This window comes from Adiantum capillus-veneris, chromosome 5 (assembly GCF_014529385.1).
Source record: "Adiantum capillus-veneris isolate H3 chromosome 5, ASM1452938v2, whole genome shotgun sequence".
In the NCBI taxonomy this organism is placed as follows: Eukaryota; Viridiplantae; Streptophyta; class Polypodiopsida; order Polypodiales; family Pteridaceae; genus Adiantum; species Adiantum capillus-veneris.
Window position 1 is genome coordinate 92,904,987 of NC_140935.1, and position 26,534 is coordinate 92,931,520.

Below are 26,534 nucleotides of genomic sequence, written 5' to 3' on the forward strand. Positions count from 1 at the left end.
GAAATTTGCAGAATTTATGAGCTAGACCTCCTTCGACGAGGTGCGCTCACAGTGGCGACAGACCAGAGAGCCACCCCTCAAACCGGCTCTCAAGAGACCTCCTACTCCAAGGATGTACACAGAGCAAGAATTAGAAGAGGTGGTTGATGCACGAATTGCTCAGCTTTTTGACGCGCAAAATAAAGCAGAAAAGCACGACAAAAAGCAGAAGAAAGGAACTGACTTCCTGGGTTATTTGGGTCGTGAGTCTACATTTGAATCGGCAAGAAAGCAGAAGAAGCGTGTTCAATTTGAAGGAGTACCCAGGTCTTCTTCTTCTTCTTCTTCTGAGAGTTCTTCTGACTCCTTGATTCGAGAGAAGAAGACAGAAAATGCAAAAAGCGAAGCAAAAAGCAAAGCTTCGGAAAGGGGAAGAAAAAGGCAAAGAAGCCTAAATCTCGCCCCATGGTTGACAGTTCTACAGAGGACTCGTCTTCAGATAGTTCGGACTCTGACGACAGTAGCTTTTACAGCTTTTACGCAAAGAAGAAGAATTTTTATAAAGCCAACCAATATGACTTTCTGGAAGATAAAAGCAAGAAAGTCCAAGAGTTTAAGGAAGGCGGACAATCAATTAAATTTGACACGTTTTCTGGTTATAGAGATGCTTGGAAAGCTGTCTTTTATATAGCAGTTTGATATAGCTTTCTCAGGAGGGCGTTACTCAGAGCACTCCAAGATTCATAGGGTTGCCTCTTACTTTAAGGGAAATGCTCGAACTTGGTGGTCCACGCTTCTATTAAACAAGACAGCGCCAGTTAAATGGCTGAAATTCAAAAGGCTTTTTATTTCTTCTTGGCTGACTCGAGAGTATCAACGTGACATACGAACTGCTTGGAACCATCTTCGGATGACCAAGAAGGATACAATGGACGCTTATTGTGAGAGATTCTAGAGCTCTTTTCTACCGGCCTCTTCATTTAAGAAGATCTCGTTCAAAGAACAGATTGAGCGGTTTACCTTGGGTCTTCCTACAGAGATCCGCGATCACTGCTTAGAACAAAAGTCAGCTTCCATCCAGGAACTGATGAGTCGTGCGAAACGGGGTTTTGCCATTCACTCAGGCAGTTTGACCTACCCCACAGATGAAATCATGACCCAAGGGACCGAACAAACTTCGAACACTGAAAGTAGAAAGAGGAGGAGAAACCAAGAAAAGAAAGAAAAAGATGCCCGACCCAAACTCACTCCTTGAGAGAGAGCTCTCTACATCAAGGAGGGGAAGTGCTTTGGATGCGGGGAAACTGGGCATATCTCCGCGAAGTGCCGTAAAAATTCATCGAAAGAACAGAACGACAAGGACGATGAAAGGCCTGAGAGTTCGAGAGCAGCTGAGGAACGTGGAAGAAAAGGCAAGATGAAAACAAGACTAGTTCCAGATTGCGTGGATACTGACTCCAACACCATGGACGAGAGTACAGATGTTTGCCGAGCTTGGGGCAAAGTAAAAGACCAAGAAGCCCTGATCTTCTTTGATGGAGGAGCCAAAGCCAACTTCATCGCACCTGAATTGGCGGCGCAGCTCGAGATCACACCCGATCGGATGGGACCACTAGCAGAGGCAGTTCTAGCGGCACCCGGCGGGGACGTAGCCATTACACCTGTCATTGGCAAACTTCGGTTGCATTGTCAGGGGTATTTGGGGCATGAGGACTTCTACATAACGCCTTTGGAAGGTTGTGATGTTCTCTTGGGAATTCCCTGGTACCACAAGAACAACGCTGTGGTCGACTATCGGGCGAGTAAAGTGACCTTGACCACAGAGTAGGGCAGAACCATTGTACTTGATGTAAAACTTAAGGGCGAGTCTGTCCCTATTGTATCGTCTTCGGCCATTTCAAAATTAATGAAATCCAGTCTGTCTGTTTACTCGATCTTTTTGACAGAGATGAATGATGAGAATAGGACAAATATGTCTGAACTTGATAAAGAACGCCAAGATTTTCTCCACACTCATGCCAATTGCTTCTCAGAGGACCTGCCAGGAGAGTTACCACCCGCTCGTCCTGAAGATCATACCATTGATCTGATACCTGGAAGCACACAACCGAACGGGCCACCTTATCACGTGAGCCGAGCCCAGATCGAAGAAATTATGAACCAATTGAAAGATTTCTTGGAAAGGGTCTTGTCCAGCCTAGTACTTCACCGTATTACTCTCCAGTGTTGTTAGTTTTGAAGAAAGACGGATCTTGGAGAATGTGCATCGATTATAGAGCTCTCAACAGAATCACCATCAAGAACAGATTTCTGATTCCTAGAATCGATGATATACTTGACCGACTTCAAGGATCCTCGTGTGTTAGCAGGATCGACTTGAAAAGTGGATATCATCAGATCCGAATCACGCCGAGAGATGTCTACAAGGCAGCCTTTCGGACGACTTTTGGGTTATTTGAGATTTTGGTGATGCCTTTTTGCCTAACCAATGCTCCTGCGACATTTAACCGGATGATGGAGAGGATTTTTTAAGAGTACAGACTATTTGTTGGCACTTTCTTTGATGACATCATTGTTTTCTCCAAGGATGAGGCAGAACATAGAGAACATTTGCTTCACGTCTTTCAGGCATTACGAGATCACAAGTTGGCAATTAATGCAAAGAAAAGTGAATTTTTCCTATCAGAGATACACTTTTTGGGACACATTGTCTCAGCAGAGCAGGAGTGCAGATGGACCCGGCCAAGATAGAGACTATCCGTGATTGAGTTAAATTCAAGAACTATCCTGCATTGGATGTGAAGCGGATGGAGGAGGAGGACCTAGCAGATACCCTCAGATTGTGAAACTTTACCTTAAAGCTTTTGGTTTAGCATAGTCTATTCCAAATGGAACCCCGAATTCAGCTTGGCCGGATATCTAGTGCAGTGGGTTTGCACATGAGGGGAGTTACTCCGCTACTTTGTTAATAGGTGCCTTGATTTTTTATACTAGAGTCACTGATGTCTCTTTGAGCTTCAGGGATATTGAGAGCTGACAGTATTCTGCTGTATGACTTTATGAAATGGAATTCTGGATAATATGGAACTGATTTGTTCTTGACTTGTTTAAGTGCAAGAACTGATAGACGAAATGACTACAGCATTTTGGTCTGAATGATCTCGATAGACATGGTTGCAATAGGGATTAGTCAATTGGGCATCTATGAGGTCGTGAGTGGATCTAGATGCGATTGCTAATTGCATTGATGATAAGTCATGGTCTGAGATCCGAATAAATGTTGAATGTGATTTGTCATGTGATCCTGTGATGTCAAGTGATGTCCTGTGATGTCGTGTGATGTCCTGTGATGTCGTGTGATGTGACTGTCGATTGGTACATGTGCTAGATGTGTGTTTCTAGTGCGCCGTTACTAATAGTAAGTGTCTGCTAAGACAGTTTATGGCTTCTGTCTGTTTTGCAGGCGTAATCGAGGGCGATTCCAATGCTTTCAAGAGGGGGGTATGTCACAAACCTGTGATGTGGCAGCCAGTATGCATACACACACACACCCCTTGGCATGAACAGTCCCGAAAAATGGTACGGGTGAAAAATGCTGATGTGGCATTGCCGTACGATCTCCCCGGAAATTGCGGCAGCCTGTATGGACAGCCACGTGGCAGCAGCTGTACGGATTTCCCTATGCCAAAAGGGGGCTGCTTTTTCTACGCAAAAAGGGGCTGATTTTCCTACGCAAGGCTTGATGAAAATCCTACACTAATGTTGCTTTTCTGGCTACGCAATTGGCAAGAGAAAGAGGAGAGAGAGAGAGCTTTGCTTTAACTTTTACAAGCAAAGCTTATGAGAGGCTTTTGATTTTGAAGCTTTTGGGGCACTGCTTTTAGCATCCCTTGTAAATCTATATATTAGTAGTTTGGGCTCTCACTTCTCAGAGCATCTGGACGCAGAGTCTGAGAGTGAGTCCCGACTTCTCGCTTGTACTTTGAGTTGCAGATTAATACAAAAAGAAACACCGAAAGGGGTGCCAGTCTTTGGGGCCAATATCTCTAGGCACGAAACTCCGACGGGCGAGTGTCGAATCAATTGTGAACTGTGAATTGTTTTGAAGTGATTTATTGTGGTGTCGCGGTAGATTCTTGACTTGGAGTGTCCAAGTCTGTTACAAGGATCTTCACATTGTAGATGAGGTCTACATCGGAGCATCATTTAGCGACATCGAGCACGCCCCCCGAGGGCTGACCATGGAGGACAGTGAGGCCATACTGCAGAGACCCATGAGAGAGTTTGTGGCTCTTAGAGATGATGGGTGACTGTTGGAGCAGCACAAGGTAAGCTGGAGCTGCAACACAGGCAATTGGGAAGATCTGGGTGAGTACGATCGGCAAAACAAGGGTGTGAATGCATGGAGGCAGAGCTAGGTGAGAGAGGACACACTGCAAGAAGCGGGAGGGGGAGTAGAGAGCAACCAGTCAAAGAATTGGTTTTTCATTGTGTAGGGATCTGTGGATTGTCTTTTAGAGGAATTAAAAGGCTTGGGTAAAGATAAAACCAAGGAAAAGTTGTTGAAAATAATTCTGGACTTGTATACGAGAGTCTCATGGACCCGGTGGCATGTTTGCAGTATATTTTCTATATGTTCAAGGGATTCTTCTCCTGGATTTACAGATGGCAAAGAAGAAGCAGAGTCTTCCCAAAAGAGCCAAAGGTTCGTTTTCACAAGCAGCAGATGCCATCAAGGGAATTGGAGATGTCTTCGCGGATGCTACAACCACCGAAACTGCTATGCTCAAGATAGAACCTGGTTCAAAAGATGCATCTAATGGTGTGATTTTATATTCACCTCTTAAAGGTAGCGATTTCGTTGTCGACTTCGCAGAGATTTCCCTTCAGGCAGCTATTTATCAAGCTTTAATATCAGCTGCGTGTGTAAAGGAGGTTATTCAGAGTGAGGCTTTGTTGGCAAGGCTCTTTTTGTCAAATTCAGGTAGAGATTCTATGATGGGCCTGCGCGAGCTTTCAATTCAAGATGTTAGACTGGAGGTTTTACAGCAGGGCTGCAATACTCCAGGCGGCCTCATTGCAAATGCAGACACACTGCCAGACTCAAAAGTTATTATTTCAGGGTACCTAGATTGTTCAGATGAGACTATTACAGCATTCACTTACCTTTTCAAAGCAGGTTACATAAGTGTGCGGCCGTTAATTCGAGTTGATGAAAAGCAATATGTGGACAACCCTGAGATTGTTTGCAGATTAGTAATAGGTGTCACTCAGAAAAGCTTTGACGGCTGTAATGGATTGCTGGATGGAGCCAAATCTCTTTGGAGCAGAAGTATGCTGAAAGTCATGAGGTGGCTACGACCGGAATTGCATACTGATGAAGCCATTTATGGACTTTCTGAAAACAAGCCAACTGGGCGATCATCAGTCTTGGTTGAAACTGATGGGCAAGAAACAGAAGGTAGAAGTCAGCAGACATTTGATCCTACGTTACTTTATGAAGCCTTAAGACCTGACCAGTGAGTTGTCCCTTTTTGACCACTACCTGGGTCTGCTAGAAGCTATGCTTCATGTTAACATAAGTGCAGATTATTTGGCTTTACTTACTACTTTTGAGATCAATGCAGTGTTCTTTAAAAAAGGTTATGTTTGGGTGCTGTCTCAGCGGATTGTGTGCTTTAGATCGGGCTCCTCCAAAGCTGCTTGCAAAGCTCAGGCCTTACCAAAGTCGTGCTGCACAGTGGATGGTAATGAAAGAAAAGGACTTGATATCATCAGTGCAAAATGACTGTGACAGTGATTGCAGAAATTTCAAATGGCCATTTTGTTTGGAGGTTTTGTCATTAGATGGAAAGACTCTGTTTTACTACAATCCTTTCAGGTATACACGTGACCTCTTGTTTTTTGTTTCAAATACCGGTGTGAAGGGTCAATGTAATTTGCAGAATACTCTTGTTTTATCTCTGCATACTCTGAACAAATTTTCAGTCAATCTGAGAGTTGAATTCTTTTTTTCTGCAAGTTACTTTTATTGCATGAGACTGGGAAGTTCCTTTTTGGTTGTGTACTGTGAGGGTTCATCTAGCCTATATCTGGTTACAAAACATGTAGAGAGAGGAATGGAGCTTAGTTTCAATGGTCGTTGAGTTTTCTGGCACGTAAAGCAAAAGATAAAGAAAGAAATGAGGTGAAAAGATGGCTACATTTAAGAACAAAAGACTCTTAGGAATGGTGTTTTCTTATGGAAAAGTGTTTTGCAGGAAGGGAAGGATGTAGTGAATGTTAGAGTTTTGGCATCTCAAGTGAACTGCCTTATTTTTCAAAGTCTGGGTAGGGCAATTTACTGAGTTTGCTATATAAGCAATCCCTCTCCATTGTATACACATTGAGTTATTCATTGCCAAGGTTGATTGGTTTAGGAGACTCTCTCTCTCAAGATACAGAAAGAAATGAGGTGAAAAGATACGTAAAGCAGGTGAAAAGATGGCTACATTTAAGAACAAAAGACTCTTAGGAATGGTGTTTTCTGATGGAAAAGTGTTTTGCAGGAAGGGAAGGATGTAGTGAATGTTAGAGTTTTGGCATCTCAAGTGAACTGCCTTATTTTTCAAAGTCTGGGTAGGGCAATTTACTGAGGTTGCTATATAAGCAACCCCTTGCCTACAATGTATACACATTGAGTTATTCATTGACAGGACGAGGACCAGCAGGGCATATGATCATGATGGTCTAGTAGTAGAGCACTTTTCACATGCTAGAGATATGTTGGTAGAGGTTCTTGTAGTGTTGTCCAATCGTGCCATGTGTGAGGGGTTACCTGAGACTTGGAGATTGTCTACTATTGTGCCTATCTTCAAAGCAGGTGATCCTATAGAACCTGGGAATTACCGCACTATTATGGTTGGGCACACATTGGCACGGTTGTATGCATCCATTCTTGAGCAGCAGTTGAGTAATTGGGCAGAGGGTGAGGGTGTACGAGCAAAGGGCCAGGCCGGTTTCAAGAGGGGTTTCTCCACTCTTGATCATATTCTGACACTCAGAGCCTTCATTGAGGAGGGCAGGTCACATGGGAGACGGATTTATTGTAGCTTTGTGGATTTCCGCAAAGCATTTGACATGGTACTGAGAGCTCGATTGCGCAGACTACAGGAGATGGGGGTGCCCATAGTGTTGATTTGGGGGATTATGGCTCTATATAGATCAATGATGGGACATGTACGCACTCCGGAAGGGATATCTGATTTAGTTCACTCCACCATTGGGGTGAAACAGGGTTGCCCATTGTCTCCTACTCTATTTGGTATGTATGTTGATGAGGTGTCTGATTACATTGACAGAGGGTGATAGAGGTGCCCAATTGGCAGGAACGTGACCCCATTGTTGTTATATGCTTCCGCCCATTGTTGTTATATGTTGATGATATTGTGTTGATCTTTGACTCACCACAGGGTATGCAACGACAGTTGGATGCAGTACACAAATTTGTAGAGGATAGTGGATTGTCTGTAAACCTTGGTAAAACCAATTTAACACCACACCACAGTGGATCAGGAGATCACCACCGACTTTCACATATGGTCAAGCGATTGTAGAGTATACAGATGCACACTTACCTTGGGGTTGTCTTCACTGGGCCAAGGTTTTCTTTGGGGAGAGCAGCAGAGACTAGACTGACTAGAGCTTTTGTGGCCTTGGGAGGCTTGGAGAGGATGTGTTCGCAGGTTCAGTTCCAGGAACCTCGGACAAAGTTATGGCTCTTTGATACCTTAGTAGCCTCAGCTGTGTTGTATGGGGTGCAGGCATGGGGACCTTCTGTAAACCAGGATGGTTGGAGACGTATGGAGAGGCCCTTGGTATCTATGATCTCTCCATTAATCAAAGCCAAGGCCTTCGTACCCCACGCTTCGAGCAGAGCTAGCTGCCCCTCCTATGGATATTGAGGCGCTTACAAGATAAGTCTCCTTTGTGCACAGCTTGTGGGATACTACTAGAGACATATATACTAGACTAACCCTTGAGTCTTCCAGACAGTTAGCTCTTCAGGGGGACACTTCATACTATATGCACAGATGACATCATGATTTCAGACGCACGGTTTCACCATGGATAGGCTGCCCCCTTTCCTAATCTCTCTTCAGGCACGCTCGATGTCTCTTACACGGGTGGAGATTACTAGACTCATTCGTCAGGACCTGATCCAGCTGGATACCAGGAGGACAGAGCTACATTACATATGTCATTGCACAATGTACTATGAGATACGGGGCCGTTTCCATTGCTTATTCAGAGAGGGTTACGGTCCTTTGTCTAGGGTCATGAGTTATGAGGATCAGAGATGTCTTGGGCTTATATCTACTTGAGTTACATAGATATAGAGACACTTTACTGGGGAGAGATAGAGAAAGACTGTCCCAGAGGCAGATTACAGATTTCTTTTCACTAGATATGGGACAGCCAGAGGAGCAGTCATCATTGCAGAGCTCGGCCCACCCTCATTGTTGCTATATTGGCTTTATCTTACAGGAAAATAGTTCTATAAGAATTATTGGATTTATAAGCGAGAGGGTTTTCTCGCTTGGAACACCAAGGAAAAATAATTCTAAATGAATTATTGGAATTTTAAGTGAGAGGGTTTTTCTCACTGGACACATCCGAGTACAGAGTATCCCTAGTGCGTCATTCAAAGTAATGACAGGAGCACTGTGAAAGGGAATATCTGTAAGGCCACCAGGAACGGGTACTTCTGATGCGTCACAACGGATGGGTGACAGGGAGCATCAGTAAGAAGTATTCGACCATCCGGGAACGGACATCTCTGATGCGTCATAGGATGGGTGACATAGAGCATCGTTAAGGGGATTGTACCGTAAGTTCGGTAGGAAAGGACTAGGTGATGGGTATTCCTGATGTGTCACAAGGTGGGTGACGGGTGCATCGGAAAGGGGATATCCATAGTCGAGAGGAAATCCGAACTGGAAAAGAGGAATACGCGTAAAGACGCAAGCACAAGAATAAATATGGGTTCTGAGAAGCTTTTCTTAAAAAGCGGAATATTTTAACGAGTTTTCCGGGAAGATCAGACGCTTTCCCGCTAGGAATCTATGTCTGCATTGCATTTGTGCAAGTGGTTGCATCCAAGGACGCTTGGGAAGTGTTGTGAAAAGCATTGTTTTAAACTTATAAGGTTTTATTGAGTTTTTGGGCAGGTTTGGACCAATTTTAAAATATGCCGGCTGTCCACTTAATAAGTGGGCAGCCACTTAGAAAATAAAGCAACAAAACCAGCCAGCGAATTCTCTCTCCCTATTTCGGGTAGAACAATTTTAAAAAAAAAAAAACGATTTTTTTTTTGAAAAAAAAGAAAAAGAAAAAACGGCCGCGATCTCTACGCGATCAGCTATTCGTGCCGTGGTGAAGGAGCTATAAAAGCACCACATGCCCTCACTGAAAAGGGGTTACCAATGCCAGCAAGAGAAGACTCTGCCGCCAGAAGACGCGAGAGATCGCGAGACTAAGAAGCATGGAAGTCGCTTTTCCCGTGCAAGAGCGACAGGTATCTATTGTGGATTCGCCATACGAATTGTTGTCGTGTGTTTGCGTGTGTATTTGCAGGTAGTTCATCGCGAAGGAGAAGCGAGAAGGCTTCGGCCTACGCTTGGGAATTCCGAAAACGGAATTCGGAAATTGTCTGCGGAGTCTCAACTCCGAGTACAGACGGAAAAAGGATTGAGAGCTTGTCTCTCGGATTCCCCTTACGGGAAGGAATGACCGTCGAGTCAGAGATTTAGAACGGAGGGGTTTTCTCCGGTTCTTGTGCTTGTAAAAAGATTCTCCCTAATAAAGGATTCTGTTTAAGGGGGGGGACCAGCCCATCTTCTGGTCCCCAGTACTGTGTCGATCTTCTCACTCTCTCTCTCTCTCTCTCTATCTATTTCTCTCTATATCCTTTGGCTTCAATATTAAGTGATAAATTCTATTTATCCGAGTATATTTTATATTGTTATGCGCTCCCGTTTGTGACAGTGGTATCAGAGCATGGTCTTCTCTTTTTCTCTGTAAAGGAGGACGACTCTGGGAAGATACGGGAAGAAGCCATGACAAGCGAAGAGAGAAGTAAGCAGGCGGAAACCTAAGTCCTGCAGGAAAAGCTCGCAGAGTTGGAAAAAATTTTCTCTGTGCAAGAAGTTGACACAAGACTTGGGATTCTCTGAGAAGGCGACTGTTGCTAATTGGACTATTTTCTTTTTTTTAATGATTAATCTCTTTCTTATGATATTTTATTATGTGCACTAAGAACTGTTAAAAGATTGTAGCTACAGGAACTGCCATCAGGAACGGACAACTTTGATGTGTCATTTGATGGGTGATGGTAAACATCGCGAAGGAGTTTTCGTAAGTTCGGTGGAAAGGGCCGGGTTACGAGTGCCCCTGATGCGTCACATGATGGGTGACGGGTGCATCAGTAAGGGGGCATCCCGTAGGCTAAGGAGGAAATTCGAACTGAGTAAGAAAATACGCGTAAGAACGCAAGCACAAGAATAAAAATGGGTTCAATGAAGCTTTTTACGAAAAGCAGGAACAGTCGCGGGAGGACAGATGTTTTCCTGCGAGGAGTCTGTGTCCATTACATCTGTGTCGTGTCCTGCACCCAGGGACGCCTGGAATGTGTCCGTGTAGCATTGTTTTCACTAACTGAGTGAGTTTTTAAAGTTTGAACAGGTTCACACTTTATTTTATTAAAGTGGCCGGTCACTTTTAAGTGACCAGGCTTTTATTAATAAAATAAAGCAAGCAAGGCCTTGATAAAAAAAAGCCAGCGCTAAAACCTACGCAGGGGGGGCTGATTTGCGATCTGTCTCTCTCCTCTCTCTAGAAAGCGCCAGCTTCAACGATTTTCTCTCTCCTCTCTCTAGGAGCGCCCAGTTTTGCTTTTGGTTGCTATTCCCGCCGGGTGCCAGACCCTATAAAAGGGTAGCCAGCGTTTCAGTTCTGATACGTCGGAAGCAGCAGAAAAGCACTAGCGCTAGGATTCTGGAGCAGAGACTGGCGACGGAACTGCAAGTGTTCGCGTGACGACTGAGTACGGAGGTCGATTCTCCGAGCAAGGAGCGATAGGTATAAGGTGTTGATACGCATTGAGAATTGTTGCTTTGTGTGGTTTGTTTTGCAGGAATCTCCCGTCTCACAGGAAGGCCCTTCACGGGAAGTACAGCTTCACGCCTAAGACCCTTACGGGAAAGTACGGCTTCACGCCGAAGTCCCTTACGGGAAGGAACGGCCTTGTGCCCAAGCCCTTTTATGGGAAAGCACGACCTTCGGGTCTAAGATTACAGAACGGAGGGGTTTCCTCGGGTTCTCGTGCTTGTATAAGAATTCTCCCTGAATAAAAGAATACTCTTAATGGGGGGGGACCAGCCCATCTTCTGGTCCCCAATACTGTGTCGATCTTCTCCCTTCTCTCATGTTTTCAAAGAATTATAATTTTCAGATTTTCTAAGTGCTCGTATACGCTCCCGTTTTGTGACAGTGGTATCAGAGCTCGGACTCCTCTCTTTCTCTGCAAAGAAGGACGATTCCGGGAAGAACGGGAAGAACCATGTCGAGCCAAGGGAGAAGCGTCGAAGAGGAGCTTCAACAAGTGCAAGCTTAGCTTGCGGAGTTGCAACAAATCTTGCTGTTGCCAGACGTCCAAAAGCTTTTGGGCGGAATGAAGAAAACGAATGTAACCGATGCAGCCAAGCATCCAGACAACACTGTTGGCGTAAGACCACAGGAGGCAAGAGAAGAAGAACGTGCTGAGGCACACAAAGGATCTTCGGATCGGAATGAACGGCCTACTTCAAGGAAAGGCCAGGAAAAAGCGCTCTCTCTGCTAGACGAGAGCAAGGACATCTCTATCTCATCTCCATCTTACTCTCCTGATTATACTTCTACTTCTCGATCATCTCGTCAGAAGAAGGAAGCCGCTACTACTACTACCCTACATCAACCTAAAGATAAGCCTCGATTCAAGAAGCATGGTCGCAAGTCTCAACATCACATGAGAGTCTTCAAATCGGGCGACAAGGACATCAAGTTCGAAACCTACAATGGACGGAGAGACATCTCCAAAGCACTGTCCTTCATCAGACAGTTTGAAGTTGCCTTTACCAATGGGCACTTCACAGAAAGATCCAAATTACGCCATGTGGGGATGCACCTCAAGGAAATGGCAAGTAATTGGTGGTTAGCCAAGATTCTGGAAGGTTCTCATGCCAGAACTTGGGAGAGATTCAAATCTGAATTTTATGAACAATTTCTTCCGCCTAACTTCGAGCAGGACATACGGAAGGAATGGGACCGGCTTGCCCAGAAGGAACATGAAAGAGTAACGACTTATGTGGACAAGTATTGGTCGGTTCTTCTGAAGGTCACTCCCTTCATGAAGATTGCCGACGAGGAAAAGAAACGAAAGTTCGAAGCGGGTCTTCAATCGCAGCTTCGAAAGAGTATGAAAGTGTATCTGCATGATACTCTTCAGAGGATGATGGAGTCAGCAATCATTGTTGAGGATTTGCACTCAACGGGACGCCCAGAAAAATGGAGCATAGCACGCACCATGCAAGACAAAGAGGGGTCTACGATGACCAAGGGGGCCAAGGAAGAAAACGTCCTCCATCTAGGGACGATGATCACTCTAAGAAGCCAGAGGGCAATGGCAAGCGAACTAAGTATCTTTCTCCTACTCAACTTCAAACTTTCAGAGAGGAAGGAAGATGCTTCTACTGTGGCGAGAAAGGACATATGAAACCGGATTGCCCGCTAAAGTAGCAACGGCAAGAACAAGCCTCTACGAGGCAAGAAAAAGCAAGGAAGGAACCCGCACCGCCAAGCTCGAACTTAATTGCAGATGTTCAAGGAAACACAGAAACGGAGAAAGGGAAGCGTCAACTTCTGAAGGGCTGGGGGTCTTTGAACAACCAGCGAGTACTGATTCTTTATGATCCAGGATCCACGGATAACTTCATCTCCCTGGACACTGCGGAACGTTTGTGCCTCACACCGGCTCAGCTTGGCACACCGGTTACATCCGGATCGGCATTCGAGGGGTTGACAACCAATGCAACTCCCGTGCAAGGACAGCTCAATCTTCGGATTGGCGAGTACAAGGACCGCGAATCATTTTTGATGGCACCCATCGAGGGATGTGATATCATCTTGGGTATGGCATGGCACTTCCACATGACACCTATTCCCGATTATGTGGAAAAGACCCTCACTTTTTATCATGGGGGTAAGAAAATAAAGATTCAGGCTGATGCAGGAGATTGACAGTTCCCAATTGTAAGCCATATCTCCATTAAGAAAGAAACGAAGAAGTGTGTTTCTGCTTGCTTGATTTTTGCAAAGGATAAAACTAGTAGGGACTCTCTCTCTAGTCTGGAAATTAAGCGTCTTCAATTTATTGAAAAGTACAAGGATTGTTTCACGAAAACACTTCCTAATGAACTCCCTCCGGTACGCCCGGAAGATCACCGCATAGATCTCATACCGGGTAGCTCGCCTCCCAATCAACCCCCTTATCGGGTAAGTCTTGCTCAGCAAGAGGAAATTCTGAAGCAAGTCAACGAGCTTCTAGAGAAAGGGTTAGTACGGCCAAGTGCTTCACCCTACTGCTCTCCAGTTCTACTGGTGCAGAAGAAAGACGGCACGTTTCGAATGTGCATAGACTACAGGTCTTTAAACAAGATCACGATCAAGAATCGCTTTCCGATCCCTCGGATTGATGATATACTTGATAAGTTGCAGGGTGCAAGTGTCTTTAGTCGCATAGACTTAAAGAGTGGGTATCATCAGATACGGATTGCCCTTGAGGATATCCATAAGACTGCTTTCCGCACAACCTTTGCACTATATGAATTTTTGGTAATGCCTTTCGGCTTGACCAATGCGCCTGCGACCTTCAATGGCATGATGGACCGCATTTTCAGCCCGTATCGAGCTTTTACGGGAGTATTCTTTGACGACATACTCATCTTCTCTAACGCCAGAAGAGGAACACCGGAAGCACTTGGACTTAGTGTTTCAAGAATTGCGAAAGCATGAGTTGCATGTGAATGCAAAGAAGAGCGAGTTCTTTCTCTCAGAGATACACTATCTCGGCCATATAGTCTCTCACAATCAAGTGAGTATGGATCCTGCCAAGATCTGAGTGGTAGAAGATTGGCCTATTCCCACTACGGTACATGATGTACGTAGCGTTCTGGGATTATGTTCATATTATCGAAGGTTTGTCCGAGGATTTGCTCATGTAGCAGGACCACTTCATGATTTGACAAAGAAGAAGATTCCGTTCAGATGGGGATCGAGACAACAAAGAGCTTTTGATCGGCTCAAGTACTTGCTAAGCCATGGACCTATTTTGATAGTGCCTGACTTGAGGAAACCATTTGAGGTTCACTACGATGCTTCAGGCGATTGCATCGGAGCAGTGTTAAATCAAGAAGGCCATGCAGTGGCCTACGAAAGCAGACGGCTTAAGGATGCAGAGTTGCATGCATCAATCTACGAAAAGGAACTCACGGCTGTGATTCACGCCTTATCCATCTGGAGGCACTATCTTCTAGGAGCGGATTTTGTGATCAAGACTGATCACCAGAGTTTGCGGTATTTTCTTACGCAAAGGAAACTATCTGAGAAGCAGATGAGATGGGCAAACTTTTTGTCTATGTTTCACTTCCAGATCCTTCACACGGCTGGGAGTAAGAATGTAGTCGCAGACGCATTGTCTAGGCGGCCAAGGGTGAACTCTATCACTTCGGTGTATCACCAAGAATTAGAAGCACTACTGGAAAATCAGTTTTTCGGATAGCTGCTGACTTTTCAGAAAAATTTACAGGAAATTACAGAATTCAGAAACTGCAGAAATTGTTGATTTTCAAAAATTGCAGAACTAGCAGAGAATTGCAGAAATTGCATAAAGGGGATTTTCTGTCGTTTTGATCGTATTTTGCAGAATTGCAAGAAACGCACGCCATGTATGCTTAGTGTGGAACATGTATGCATAATGTGGAAGCACTTGTGCGTGTAGGTCAATTCTCTCTCGTTTTTGACACTGATCAAACATGAGGAAGCAAAATGATAAGGACGACTTCTTAGCAGATACAGTTCAAAAGTGCAAAGAGGAAATGGTCGAAATTATAACAAGATCAACCGCCACCTATAAGGGACAATAAAAATGCTCGAGGATCACGTTTCGGCCCAAGTAAGTAAGATCACGGCCCAAGTCAAAATGCTCGTCGAGTGCGTTAATAGTACCTAGGAGGTGGCAATTGATCTTGCTGATGGACTCGCTCATTTCTTCTTTGCATTTTTGAATGGCATCCTCCATAGGGTCATCCTTGCCATTTTGTTTCCTCATGATTGAAGGCCGCAAAAGGAAAGGGAGAGAGATAGAGAAGTGAAGAAGAGGACAAAGCTGTTTGTTTTTTGTTTTTTTTTCCCTCTGCCCTCTTTCTCTCTCTACGTTTGCAGATCAACCGCCACCTATTAGGGACAATAAAAATGCTCGAGGATCGCGTTTCGGCCCAAGAAAGCAAGATCACAGCAATGGGAGATCGGATGACGGCTCAAGACGAACAGATTGCGTCACTCAAGAAGAAGCTCGCTGAGGCACGCTTGAAGAGGGAGAATTACAACCCTTTGTGATAGAAGAACTAAACACAATCAAAGAGCAAGTGCGAGCCATCAAAGAGGGGGAAGAGCAGCATAGAGAAATGACGACTTCCTGGGTGGACGTTGTTACAAAGACTCAACAGAAAGCAGATGAGGCTAAGAAATGGATTGAGGTTGCCAAGAGAGGGAAAAGCAAGGAAACAACATCCACACCCACCCTTATCAACCTGACATTAGAAGAGGAGCAAAGAAGACGTGTACGCTCTCTACATGTGAGGATTTGCAGCCTTATAGACAAAGATAATGTAGACGAAGAGGTAAAAGAACTCATGGCTATGATGGGGGTTCATGAGCCGATGCACTCAAGAGCTTCGAGAGTGGGTAACAAGAAAAATGGGAGCAAGGGGGAAATCTTGAAAGAAAGGGCACTCATCCTTTATTTTCCCTCCATGGAAGGGAAGAACGACTTTTTGAAGAAGAGACCAACTCTTAAGAAGACGGGCATCTTTCTCGGGGATGACCTTACCCTCTCACAGGTGACCCATATGCAGGAAGTAATGCCAGAGATTAGAGCGGCAAGGGAAAAAGGTAAGCTTGCTTTCAACCGAGATGGAAGAGTGGTGATATTGGAGCCACGCTCCACATGACGATGTGAGGCCTATGGGACCACACTTAAAGTTGCTACCTGGAATTGTAATGGATCTATTCGTCTTGATGTGGGTGCTTTTGAGGAGAGTTTTACCGGGAGAGACATCATCTTCTACTCTGAGACACATCAGGCCCCTGGGCAGTCTATGCCTCACATTCGTGGATACAGATGGGAGACAGTTTGTAGACAGGAGACACGATCAAAGCACAGAGGGCGGGGCTCAGGAGGAGTGGTAGTGTTATTAAGGGAGGAGTTTCAGCCATTCATACATATAGCTCATAGGGATGAACAAGCTAGGTACATGTGGGTGAGATTGAGAGCAGAGACTGGCAGATATCTTTACATTGCCATTTGCTACTTTCCCCCGAGTACGTCAGTATATGCACCACCCAGAGGACAGTCCCCCTTCTCTATTTTGGATGATGACATATGGGAATTCTCTAGAGATGGTGACATTATCATTCTAGGGGACTTCAATGCTAGGACTGCCCATCATCAGACGGTATTTTATGATACTTCAGAGGAGATGCTGAGAGAGCTGGATGTTGCAGAGACGGGCCTATCCTGGATATCACAGGATGGAGAACATACTGAGTATGGACGGCACTTGATAGACATGGGGACTGCACATGGATTGGCCATCTTGAATGGCCTACAGAGATTTCTCGCTGCGGGAGGCTTCACGTGCTTTCCACACAGACATGAAGCCAGCACGGTAGATGATGTCATGGCGCAGCCGAGCCTCATCTCTAGTATCCAGGATCTAATAGTTGGGCCCAGACTTGTGGGGTGGGCAGTGGATCATGCTATTGTGTGGCTGACCATCTCTTTCCAGTTCAGTGTAGCACACATTCCACGAGCAGCAGCCGCTACTCGCTACACCTTCACGTGGGAGACAGATTGTGTATACATAGACAGGATTTACAGACGCCTATCCATTGAGGAGCCAGGACGACCTCTGGAGGAGCTTACTACTATACTGACACAGACTTTACATGATGCAGCAACAGAGGCATACCCACAGACACAGCCTGAGCAGAGACGTCGTTCTGAGAGCATGCCTCAGAACAGCTGGTATGATGAGGAATGCCGTCAAACTAGAGCTAGACTTCAGAGGGAAGTGCTTTTGGGGGACATCACACATAGACAGTCACAGATTGACTTCCGATGCCTAGTGCGGTGGAAGAAGAGGGCATTTTTAGCTCGACTAGAGCAGGATCTATACCAGCTATTCTTGAGGCATGTAGGCTCTTTCATGAGCACCCCCCCCCACCCCCCCCTTGCCATTACCTCTACAGAGACCTGGGGTCAGTACGCATCATCTTTGTACACAGTTTTTGGACAGCAGCCCCTTCCCGACCCCCCCGATCCATGCCCACACACATGTGCTTTTTTCACTGCTGAGATGGTGAAAAAGGCCATTGATAGGATGAGGACTGGGAGAGCATATGATCATGATGGCTTAGTGGTTGAGCATTTCATGCATGCCAAAGATCTACTAGCACAGCTTCTAGCAATTATGTTTAACCGTGCCATGTGTGAGGGCTTGCCTGATACTTGGAGCCTATCTACGATCGTACCTATCTTCAAGTCAGGAGACCCTATGGAGCGTGGAAATTATCGCACTATCATGATTGGGCACACATGGACACGGTTCTACGCATCCATTCTTGAGCAACAGCTGAGTAGATGGGCAGAGGGGGAGGAAATGCGTGCTGTTGGGCATGCAGGGTTCTGAAGAGGTTTTTCTACTCTTGACCATATCTTGACACTTAGGGCCATCATCGAGGAGGGAAGATCCCGTGGGAGACGGATCTATTGTAGCTTTGTGGACTTCCGCAAAGCATTTGACACAGTACCCAGAGCTACATATCAGTAATAGGGCATGTACGCACCTCAGAGGGTCTATCTACACCCGTTCACTCCACTATTGGGTTGAAGCAGGGATACCCGCTCTCTCCTACTCTATTTGGTATGTATATGGATGAGGTTTCTGACTACATTGAGAGAGATGGTGATAGAGGTGCACCGCTGGCAGGGACATGGATTCCCCTATTGTTATATGCTGATGATATTGTGTTGATCTCCGACTATCGGGAGGGGATGCAACGTCACTTGGATTCTTTGCATAGGTTTGCCCATGAGAGTGGCTTGCCTGTCAACCTTGGTAAAACCAAGGTCATGGTATTTAATACCACCCCACAGTGGATCAGGAGGTCAGCGCCCACATTCACATATGGCCAGGAGACAGTGGAATATACAGATGCTTACACTTACCTTGGAGTGGTTTTTAGTGGACCAGCATTTCTTTGAGGAGAGCAGCAGAGACTAGATTGACCCGAGCCCATTCGGCATTGGGGAGATTGGAGAGGATGTGTTCAGAGGTTTAGTTTCAGGAGCCTCGGACGAAGCTCTGGCTCTTTGACACTTTGGTGGCTTCTGTATTGCTCTATGGAGCTGAGATATGGGGGCCTTCAATGGATCATCATGGGAGAATAGGTTGTACTGATGGATGGGGGGACATGGAGAAGCCTCTGGTCTCCATGATCTCGCGGCTCATTAGAGCCAAGGCTTCAATACCACGTGCCATTATCCGAGCAAAGCTAGCTGCCCCCCCACTAGTAGTTGAGGCGCTCACCAGATCTGTTTCCTTCATACACTGCTTGTGGGAACTTCCCAGAGACAGATACGCCCACCTTGCACTTGAGTCCTCTCGACAATTAGCCAGGCAAGGAGACACAACATGTTGGTATGAAGAGATGACGTGATGGTTGTAGGCACATGGATTTAGTATAGACAGATTGCCCCCCTTCCAGTACTCACTGGATGCACCCTCTTTGACTCTTACACAGACAGAGACCACCAGGCTCATTTGCAAGGACCTGATTCAGCTAGACACTAGGAGGACATGGGTACAGCCAGCACATGAGCTGGGCACGAAGATGGCTTTCTACAGAGAGCATCTTCTCCAGCTTACGGCGGATGGTTTTGTGACGAGGCCCAGATACATGGACACCTACTTGTCTCATGGGATACGCTGTGCTGTTGGCCTGATACACACATCTTCACACCAGCTGCGGATCGAGACTGGGAGATATAGCGGAGTGCCCGCAGAGGCCAGGACATGCACCTTGTGTGACATGGAGCCTAAGACAGTGTTACCATACACATGCCACTGCCCTGTCTACTACGAGATACGAGGCCGCTTCCACTGCTTGTTCAGAGAGGGCTTTGGACCACTCTCCAGAGTCATGAGGTACGAGGATCAGAGATGCGTGGGTTTGTTTCTGCTCGAGCTTCGGAGAGGCTAGCCAGTCTCAGAGACACATCAAAGACTTCTATAGAGCAGACAGTGGACACCCAGAGGAGCTACTACCACAACAGATCTTGTCGCCTCACACCAGAGGTACACTGATCGATCGAGTGACTGAGCTGGGGACATTGAGAGGCCCACGACTGTGGAGGACTACACATCATCAACGGAGGCTACATCAGAGGATTTGGATCACTTTGGCCCAACATGCACGACACCCGGGCAGACTGTTGTCCATGGAGGAGATTGATGAGATCCGCCAGCGACCGATGCTGGATCTCTTGTGACTTGTGATTTAGCTACCCCCAGCGAGCTGCTTAGTTCACGCCTACCAGTTTAGGATCCCATACTACTTTTATTTTATCATTTTATCATTTTGTCATTTCATTTTGTTACTCTGACTTTGTATCAGATTCACCACATTGTAACGCTCTAGTCTCATAGGTCATTTTTGCCTTTTGAAGATGTTAATATAACATTTCATTTCTCTCTCTCGGGTGTGAGTGTGTGTGCTAATAAAAAGAGGAAAATGGTATAACCTTTTTATCACCCAAGTGTGGTAGATTGGTTATGCCATTTCCCTCTTTGAATAACAGGTCTTGAGTTCAACTCTCCTCGTCGGCTAGATCTTTAAGGTCTCTTGAGATAGTTTCCTACGACGTTAAAACTCTCTTCTTCTTCTTCTTCTTCTCTCTCTCTCTCTCTCTCTCTCTCTCTCTCTCTCTCTCTCTCTCTCTGGTGCTCACTCCCCTTGGTCTCTACGCGTTTGCATCGTCAACTTTGACAGTGAAGGGGGTGAAAAAGGGTTGCATTACAAGGCTATAAAGTAGCAGCTATTGATTTGGAACTGGGAATATCAACAGATTTACACGTCCTGTGTAAACGAGATGTTGTGCAATTTCCACCTTTCTTTAAGGGGTAAGGTTTAGTCATTTCATCAAATAGCAGACGAGATTAATACCCCCTGTTTTAGCCTTACTTTGTCAAGGGTTGCAGATGAGTAAAACGTATGTTTTCATTTGGAAATGATTGTGGGGTTGCTGTGAGCAATGCTCCACCTGTTTCTTATATTATTCAAGAGTTGACTAGATCACATGTTTGAGAGTGACTTCATGACATGGTTGAGAGAAAACTTTGAATTGCCCATTCTTGGCTGTTGGCCCTTCCAAACAAGTTAGGCATGAGTGAAAATCTTGTACCAATGAAATGAAGTTTGAGTTGTTTTCACTTGCTAGCCGTGTACAGACTATACTGGTTGCAGTCCCTTTTGTTTGCTGAAGGAGTCCTGGGATATTGCTTGATATCATTTTTTAAACTAAACATTTTCCTAGCAAAGGTGGCCTGGATGCCTGCAAATAACATGGAGGAGCTGTTGTTTCAGTGACATGCTGTTTTTTAAGAAGAACTTGAGTTGGAGATTTCATGATTATAAGATTGTATACTCCAACAGCAAAGCGAGTGACTTTTTTTTTCTTTTTGTGCTGTGGTTTACCCTATAGTGGTGCCCTTTCAAAGATCCCAACGAACAGCTTTGCTAACATCCGAGGTGGCATTCTCGCTGGTATGTAAAATCTTTTACCTTGCTTTACCCTACCGCTTTCTGTACATGTTTGTCGAAGATGGCATCCCCTAATGAAAGTTGGAGACGAACATATGATAGGAAGGTTGAAAATTTATGTGGCCATTTGATTCAAATTTCAGACGTTGCATCCCTTGTTTTCCAGTCACATCCAATTAGCCATTAAGAAATCCTTTGATTGTAAAATAAAAAATGTTTAGCCTTATCATAAGGTTGTATTGTATTTTTATCAGATGAGATGGGGCTAGGCAAGACTGTTGAACTTTTAGCATGCATCATGACAAACTCTGATAGAGCACTGGCATCTCAACGTTGTGAGGCAGCAGAGCGAGCAAGGAAAGAGCTTGACATGAAGCTACTTAAGCGGAAGCGGGAGCGCATTGCTTGTCCTTGTGGTGCATGTGATGATGATCATGCTGGTATATGGGTACAATGCGACGTTTGTGATGTCTGGCAGCATGCCTCCTGTGTTGGATTTGGTACGGAATATGAGAGTGTGCAGTTTTTTGAATATCAAATGGCTATAAGGAAGAGGCAAGCAAAGGTTTCTAACAGTTCAAGTGCAAAAAGGAGAGAATTTACAGCAGACGAGTCCATTTCCGTAAAGAAGGAAATATATACGATCAGGAAGGACTTCGTTTGTGGTGATTGTGCGAGTCTGATTGGTAGTGTGGAAGTTGAAGGTGTTTCTAATGCAACCTTGATCGTGTGTCCCTCATCCATTCTTGGACAGTGGCAGGAAGAAATTGCCAGGTATGACTGCCTTATGGAGGCTTTTCTCTCTTATTGCATAGTTCTAAATGAATGGCTTCTTGTCTTATGATGATTATAAGAGAATTCCTCCTAAGTGGTTAGATATTTTGATGGTGGACGACTGCCTCCACACTTTTGTTTACAAATGTCCGATGTTTCTTTTAGGATACATGAGACATTTAAAGCAATTATGGTGAAGTAGTAACAGTGAGCATCAATGTGTGGGTGTTGGATGAGCTTATCTGCTCTGCTGATTTTGAACTAGTTCTTTGGAGATGTATTTTTTCACGTTTGGATTTGGAAAACTGGCAACTGATGTGAGCAGCCAGTTATGGTGATAGCCTTGCAGGTTGGGGATCTTGATTCCCCACGTGACTTGTTTCCTACCCTTTAAGGGGTTTGCAAAGATGATTAATGGAAGATTGAGACCATGGCTTCCAGTGGTCATTCATGATACACAGATTGGTTTTGTTCAAGGTTGCTGTGTTTTGAACTACAATGTCAAGTTATTGAGGCTGCAGAGTCGGCACATCAGGATTGACCATACTGCTATAAAACTTTGTCAATAGAGTGCATTAGTCTTTCCTAGAGGGTAACTCGTTAAGGCTTGGATTTCCATGAGGAGTTTTTGCCTTGTATGGATTAGCCATTAGTAAGATGGTTATTGAAGGCAGGCTTGGTGCCCTGTTTTGTAAGCTGGCTGGCTCAGTCAAGCTAGAAGAAAAACAAGAAACTCTAGACAATTCGTGTTTGTATGGTTCAAGTGGCTAGACCAACACTTGACAGAGAACACTAGCCCCAAACTTGGTGCCCCTTATGGTATTTATTTTCATCTAAGACTTGGCGCTAATGTGCCATCACAATTCTCACTCTCTCTGGGGAGGGTGTGCTTGCTGACCTCGTTAGATCTTCTGAAACGGAGAGCTCTTGTATGCATGGGTTGAGAACAAGCGGGGCGAGTACATCGTCCACTGTGCTGCATTACGCCGATGTGGGTAACAAGTAAATCCTCCTGGCAATCCCCATCTAGCTATGCTATTGATTATGGCCAACCCTTGCGTAGCTCCCATCTCTAGAAGATTTTGTGCACCTATCTCAACGCTTGGAAACTCTGTCAATGCCAAGACCTGCATATTCAAACTCACGAAAATCCTCTGCTGATGTATCCAAAAGGCAAGCATTGTCAAAATTAAGAAAAAACAGCCTTGATACAAATGAGCTCGCTGCTGCTGTATCTGCGCACGCCATCGCTGCCCTCCCCACCCGCCCCCCTTCGCGCTGCCCTGTCACTGCCAGCCCGCCTCATCCCCTCCCTCTCACGCTGACCAGGCAGCCCGCCAAGCTTGCACGCTACCCAGCTCTGCCCGCCCGCTCCTCAATCCCCCCGCCCCCCCTCCTTCCCCCCTTATGCTGCCACAACCTTCCGCATTTCCCACACTCCCCCCTCAATATTGCTCCCAGCGGCATCGATTCACCCCGCCTCTTCGCCTCGTTTTCATCGGCACTTTCGACTTTCCACCGTTTGACTCGATTCAGTAGCAGACACAGAATGGCTGCTTCTGCTCCCCCTCAGAGGGACTCTACAGAAGTCCCCTTGCCCGATACCGCGGAGCCGACCCTTCGACTTGCTCTCTCGCCAGAAGAGCAAGCGAGCTTGATGGCCGAAGTGGAACGCTTGCAAGCCACTTCCGTTATCTGCAAGAAGCCCCCTCGCTCGATACTGCGGAGCCGACCCTTCGACTTGCTCTCTCGCCAGAAGAGCAAGCGAGCTTGATGGCCGAAGTGGAACGCTTGCAAGCCACTTCCGTTATCTGCAAGATCATTGGCACTCGGCCCAGTTGGGGCGAGGTTCGGGATCTACTTCAGGCCCGCCTTCTCTCCGATGTGGGCAAGATCACAGATGTCCAGATCCTCGGGTGGGGGTACTACTAGATTGAGTTCAAGTCTCCTGAGACGATGGCCAAGGTGATTTCGATGAGCCTGCTCGGCATCTGAGCAACTTGAGCTTAGTTCAGATGATGGCATCATGGTTTTGACCCTACTACAGATGTGCTTGAGGAGGAGGCCGACTTGCCGATCTCGGTCTGCTTCCCAGGCCTGAGATGAGAGTACCTCCCTCTTCTCTCAAGGATTGGTACCATGTTCGGGACAGTTCTGGAGTCTCCGCGCAGAGCAGCTTCAGTTGTGGCCAAGGCCGCAGGTTTACCTATTGTGCAGGTTCTTGTTCGAGACACACTCCCTCCCGAAGGTGGTACTGCTGCCTCAGGTGAGTGGGGGTTGGTGAGTGGGGGTTGGATCAGACAGAGAGTGGAGTATTCGGGTCTCCTGAATCATTGTTTCATTTGCAGACAGATGGGCCATTTGGCAAAGGCCTCTCCTCGTAGGAGACCTTGACCCACAACGCATGCGCAGCCGCCAGATACACAGGACGCACAGGCTGGTACCTCGACAGAGACCAATGATCAGGTAGCTAACGGTTGGCAGCAGGTGCCTGGCCGCCGTCGACAGGGGCGATCTCGCCCCCTGGTGGCTGACCTCGTGCAGCTCAGTAGCACTGGGTTCCAAGAGGGAACCGTATTGACCCCCTTGAGCAGGACCCGCCTGAGGAGGCCCCATCCACTTCAGTTCCTCCATCTCCACCTCCTTTGCCCTCAGACGCTGTCGCTCCGCCTCCCCCCCTCCTCCACCTCCATCCCCGCCTCCCGTCCCTCCTCTTTCCCCGGTGGGGTCCACAGTCTCATCTCCCAACCCCTCCTTCACTCCTCCTCAGACTTAGGGGGTTGGCCACACGTCTGCCGCGAGGCGTTCTCTTGGTAGTGCTTTCGCTACGAGCCGTGTGGCTTGGGAGGGACGGCCCCATCTGAGGCCACCTTTTCTGGTGCATACTTTTCCTTTTGCAGCAGTCCCTAGAGGTTTGACTAGCTTTGACATTTGCAGACGCTGGGACTTCTTCGACTACAGCTTCACACGGTTCCTGGGTGACTCTTCTCCTGACTTGGGGGACGCTTGCTTTCGAGTCCACGTCCTCTTTCTTGCAACTCGAGGCATTGAGGCTTTGGACACAGCGATGGGTTTCTCCTTCTCGCTGTGCAGTAGGGATCCTACTGAGTGGACCCTGCACACAGTTCTTGACTAACTCCAGATTCAGGCTTCTACGTTCTCACACTACACAGGGGACTTAGGGGCGATAGATCTGGTACAGACACTTTGGCCTCTTGCCAAGTTCAGTGTGACGCCACTGGATGCAGCGGGTTGCAGGCACATTGTGGTGCATTTGTTTGCTAACACTTAGAGCCCTCCTTACTATGTATTTGTACGTGAGGATTCTTGGAGAGAGGATGTAGCCCTAGGGGCTGCACGCTCGGCTTGGGCCTGGGTGGGACAGTCACTCCATACGCGCTTGTCTAGAGGTCGTTCGGATGCGGATTACTCCCCATCCAAACTGGCCTCAAAGATAGCGAGGTTGGCTGCTATTGCAGCATCTGTTTTCTCTCACTGACTCCATGAGGATCATCTCATGGAATGTGCAGGGATTAGGAGGGTCCCAGTTTCAGCATCAGAGGGGTCTGCTGTGCTAGGAGCTTCAACGATGCCTTGTGGTTGGTAAGATTGATATTCTTATGCTACAGGAGCATCATCTGTGTGAGAGCCGCATTAGATGGTGTGGTCTGATTTTGCGTGGTCGCTATGAGATGTTTTGGTCAACTGCATTTGGACCTGGAGGCATCTCGGGAGGGGTATGTATGACTATTGCGGATTCTTTGCAGCAGGCCATGGGCAGAGGTATTATTGTACCAGGCAGAGCTCAATGGATTACTATGCAGGTTTCAGGAACATTTATGCGCCCAATGTGGCAAGTGCACGGGCAGAGTTCTGGTCTCAAGTTGTGGAGTCTTTGCCGCATGCAGAGGAGTGGTGTGTTGGGGGGGACTTCAACATGTTGGAGGATTCCTCTGATTGGATTGGAGGTGGCCATGTCACGGTGCACGGGGCTGAGCTAGCAGCTTGGGAGCGGTTTTATATGACTTTGAGGGTTTCTGATGTTTGGCAGCACTCGGGTTTTGTGAGACCCCCTGAAAGCTTAATCTTCTCTCTTTTTGATCGTAGAGTTGGAGGAGTGAATCTATCTAGGATAGATCGCTTCTATGCTAGTGACGACTTGGGTGCGTCAGTTTGCATCTTGGCTGGAACATCCTTTCGAACCATACACCAGTGATCCTCACAATGACAGATAGACAGAGGAGGGGCAGCACGATGCTACGCATCCCTGAGAGGATCTTGCTAGACTTTGAGCTTAGAGAGCAAGTGGTTGCTCTTTGGACAAAGGGCTTGGATACGCAGGACTCTCCTGCTAACAGAGTGGCCTGTGGACTTGCTCAGCTTAGTCGTTTCTTTCTTCAGGAGTCTACAGTCCGCTTGGCTGCAGGGAGAGAGGAGGATCAATGTCTTCGGCGAGGCGTTGCTTCCCTGCAAAGGATGCAGGAGCAGCACCCAAACAGTCTCTGGTTGGAGGAGCACTTGCAGCTGGCTCGCCAGGAGCTGGCCAACCCAGAGGAGAGGCGTCATGAGTTTGCTTTCCATCGATATGCATCTCACTGGACCCA

General features: G+C 46.5%; 1 protein-coding gene across 2 annotated transcripts in view; it reads left to right on the forward strand.

Annotated features, from left to right (window-relative positions):
- The window catches only part of LOC147457741 (RING-finger, DEAD-like helicase, PHD and SNF2 domain-containing protein), a 103,917-nt gene that overhangs the window by 34,142 nt on the left and 43,241 nt on the right, over positions 1-26,534 (forward strand). Inside the window, exons 2-5 of one of the 2 annotated variants that reach the window (XM_086512564.1) lie at positions 4,601-5,498; positions 5,645-5,860; positions 21,098-21,159; positions 21,411-21,930. In XM_086512564.1, the coding sequence (XP_086368690.1) occupies positions 4,645-5,498; positions 5,645-5,860; positions 21,098-21,159; positions 21,411-21,930 (1,652 nt within the window). In that variant the 5' untranslated portion in view covers positions 4,601-4,644. The remainder of the gene's footprint in view (positions 1-4,600; positions 5,499-5,644; positions 5,861-21,097; positions 21,160-21,410; positions 21,931-26,534) is intronic. The other variant, XM_086512565.1, reaches the window with a different exon arrangement.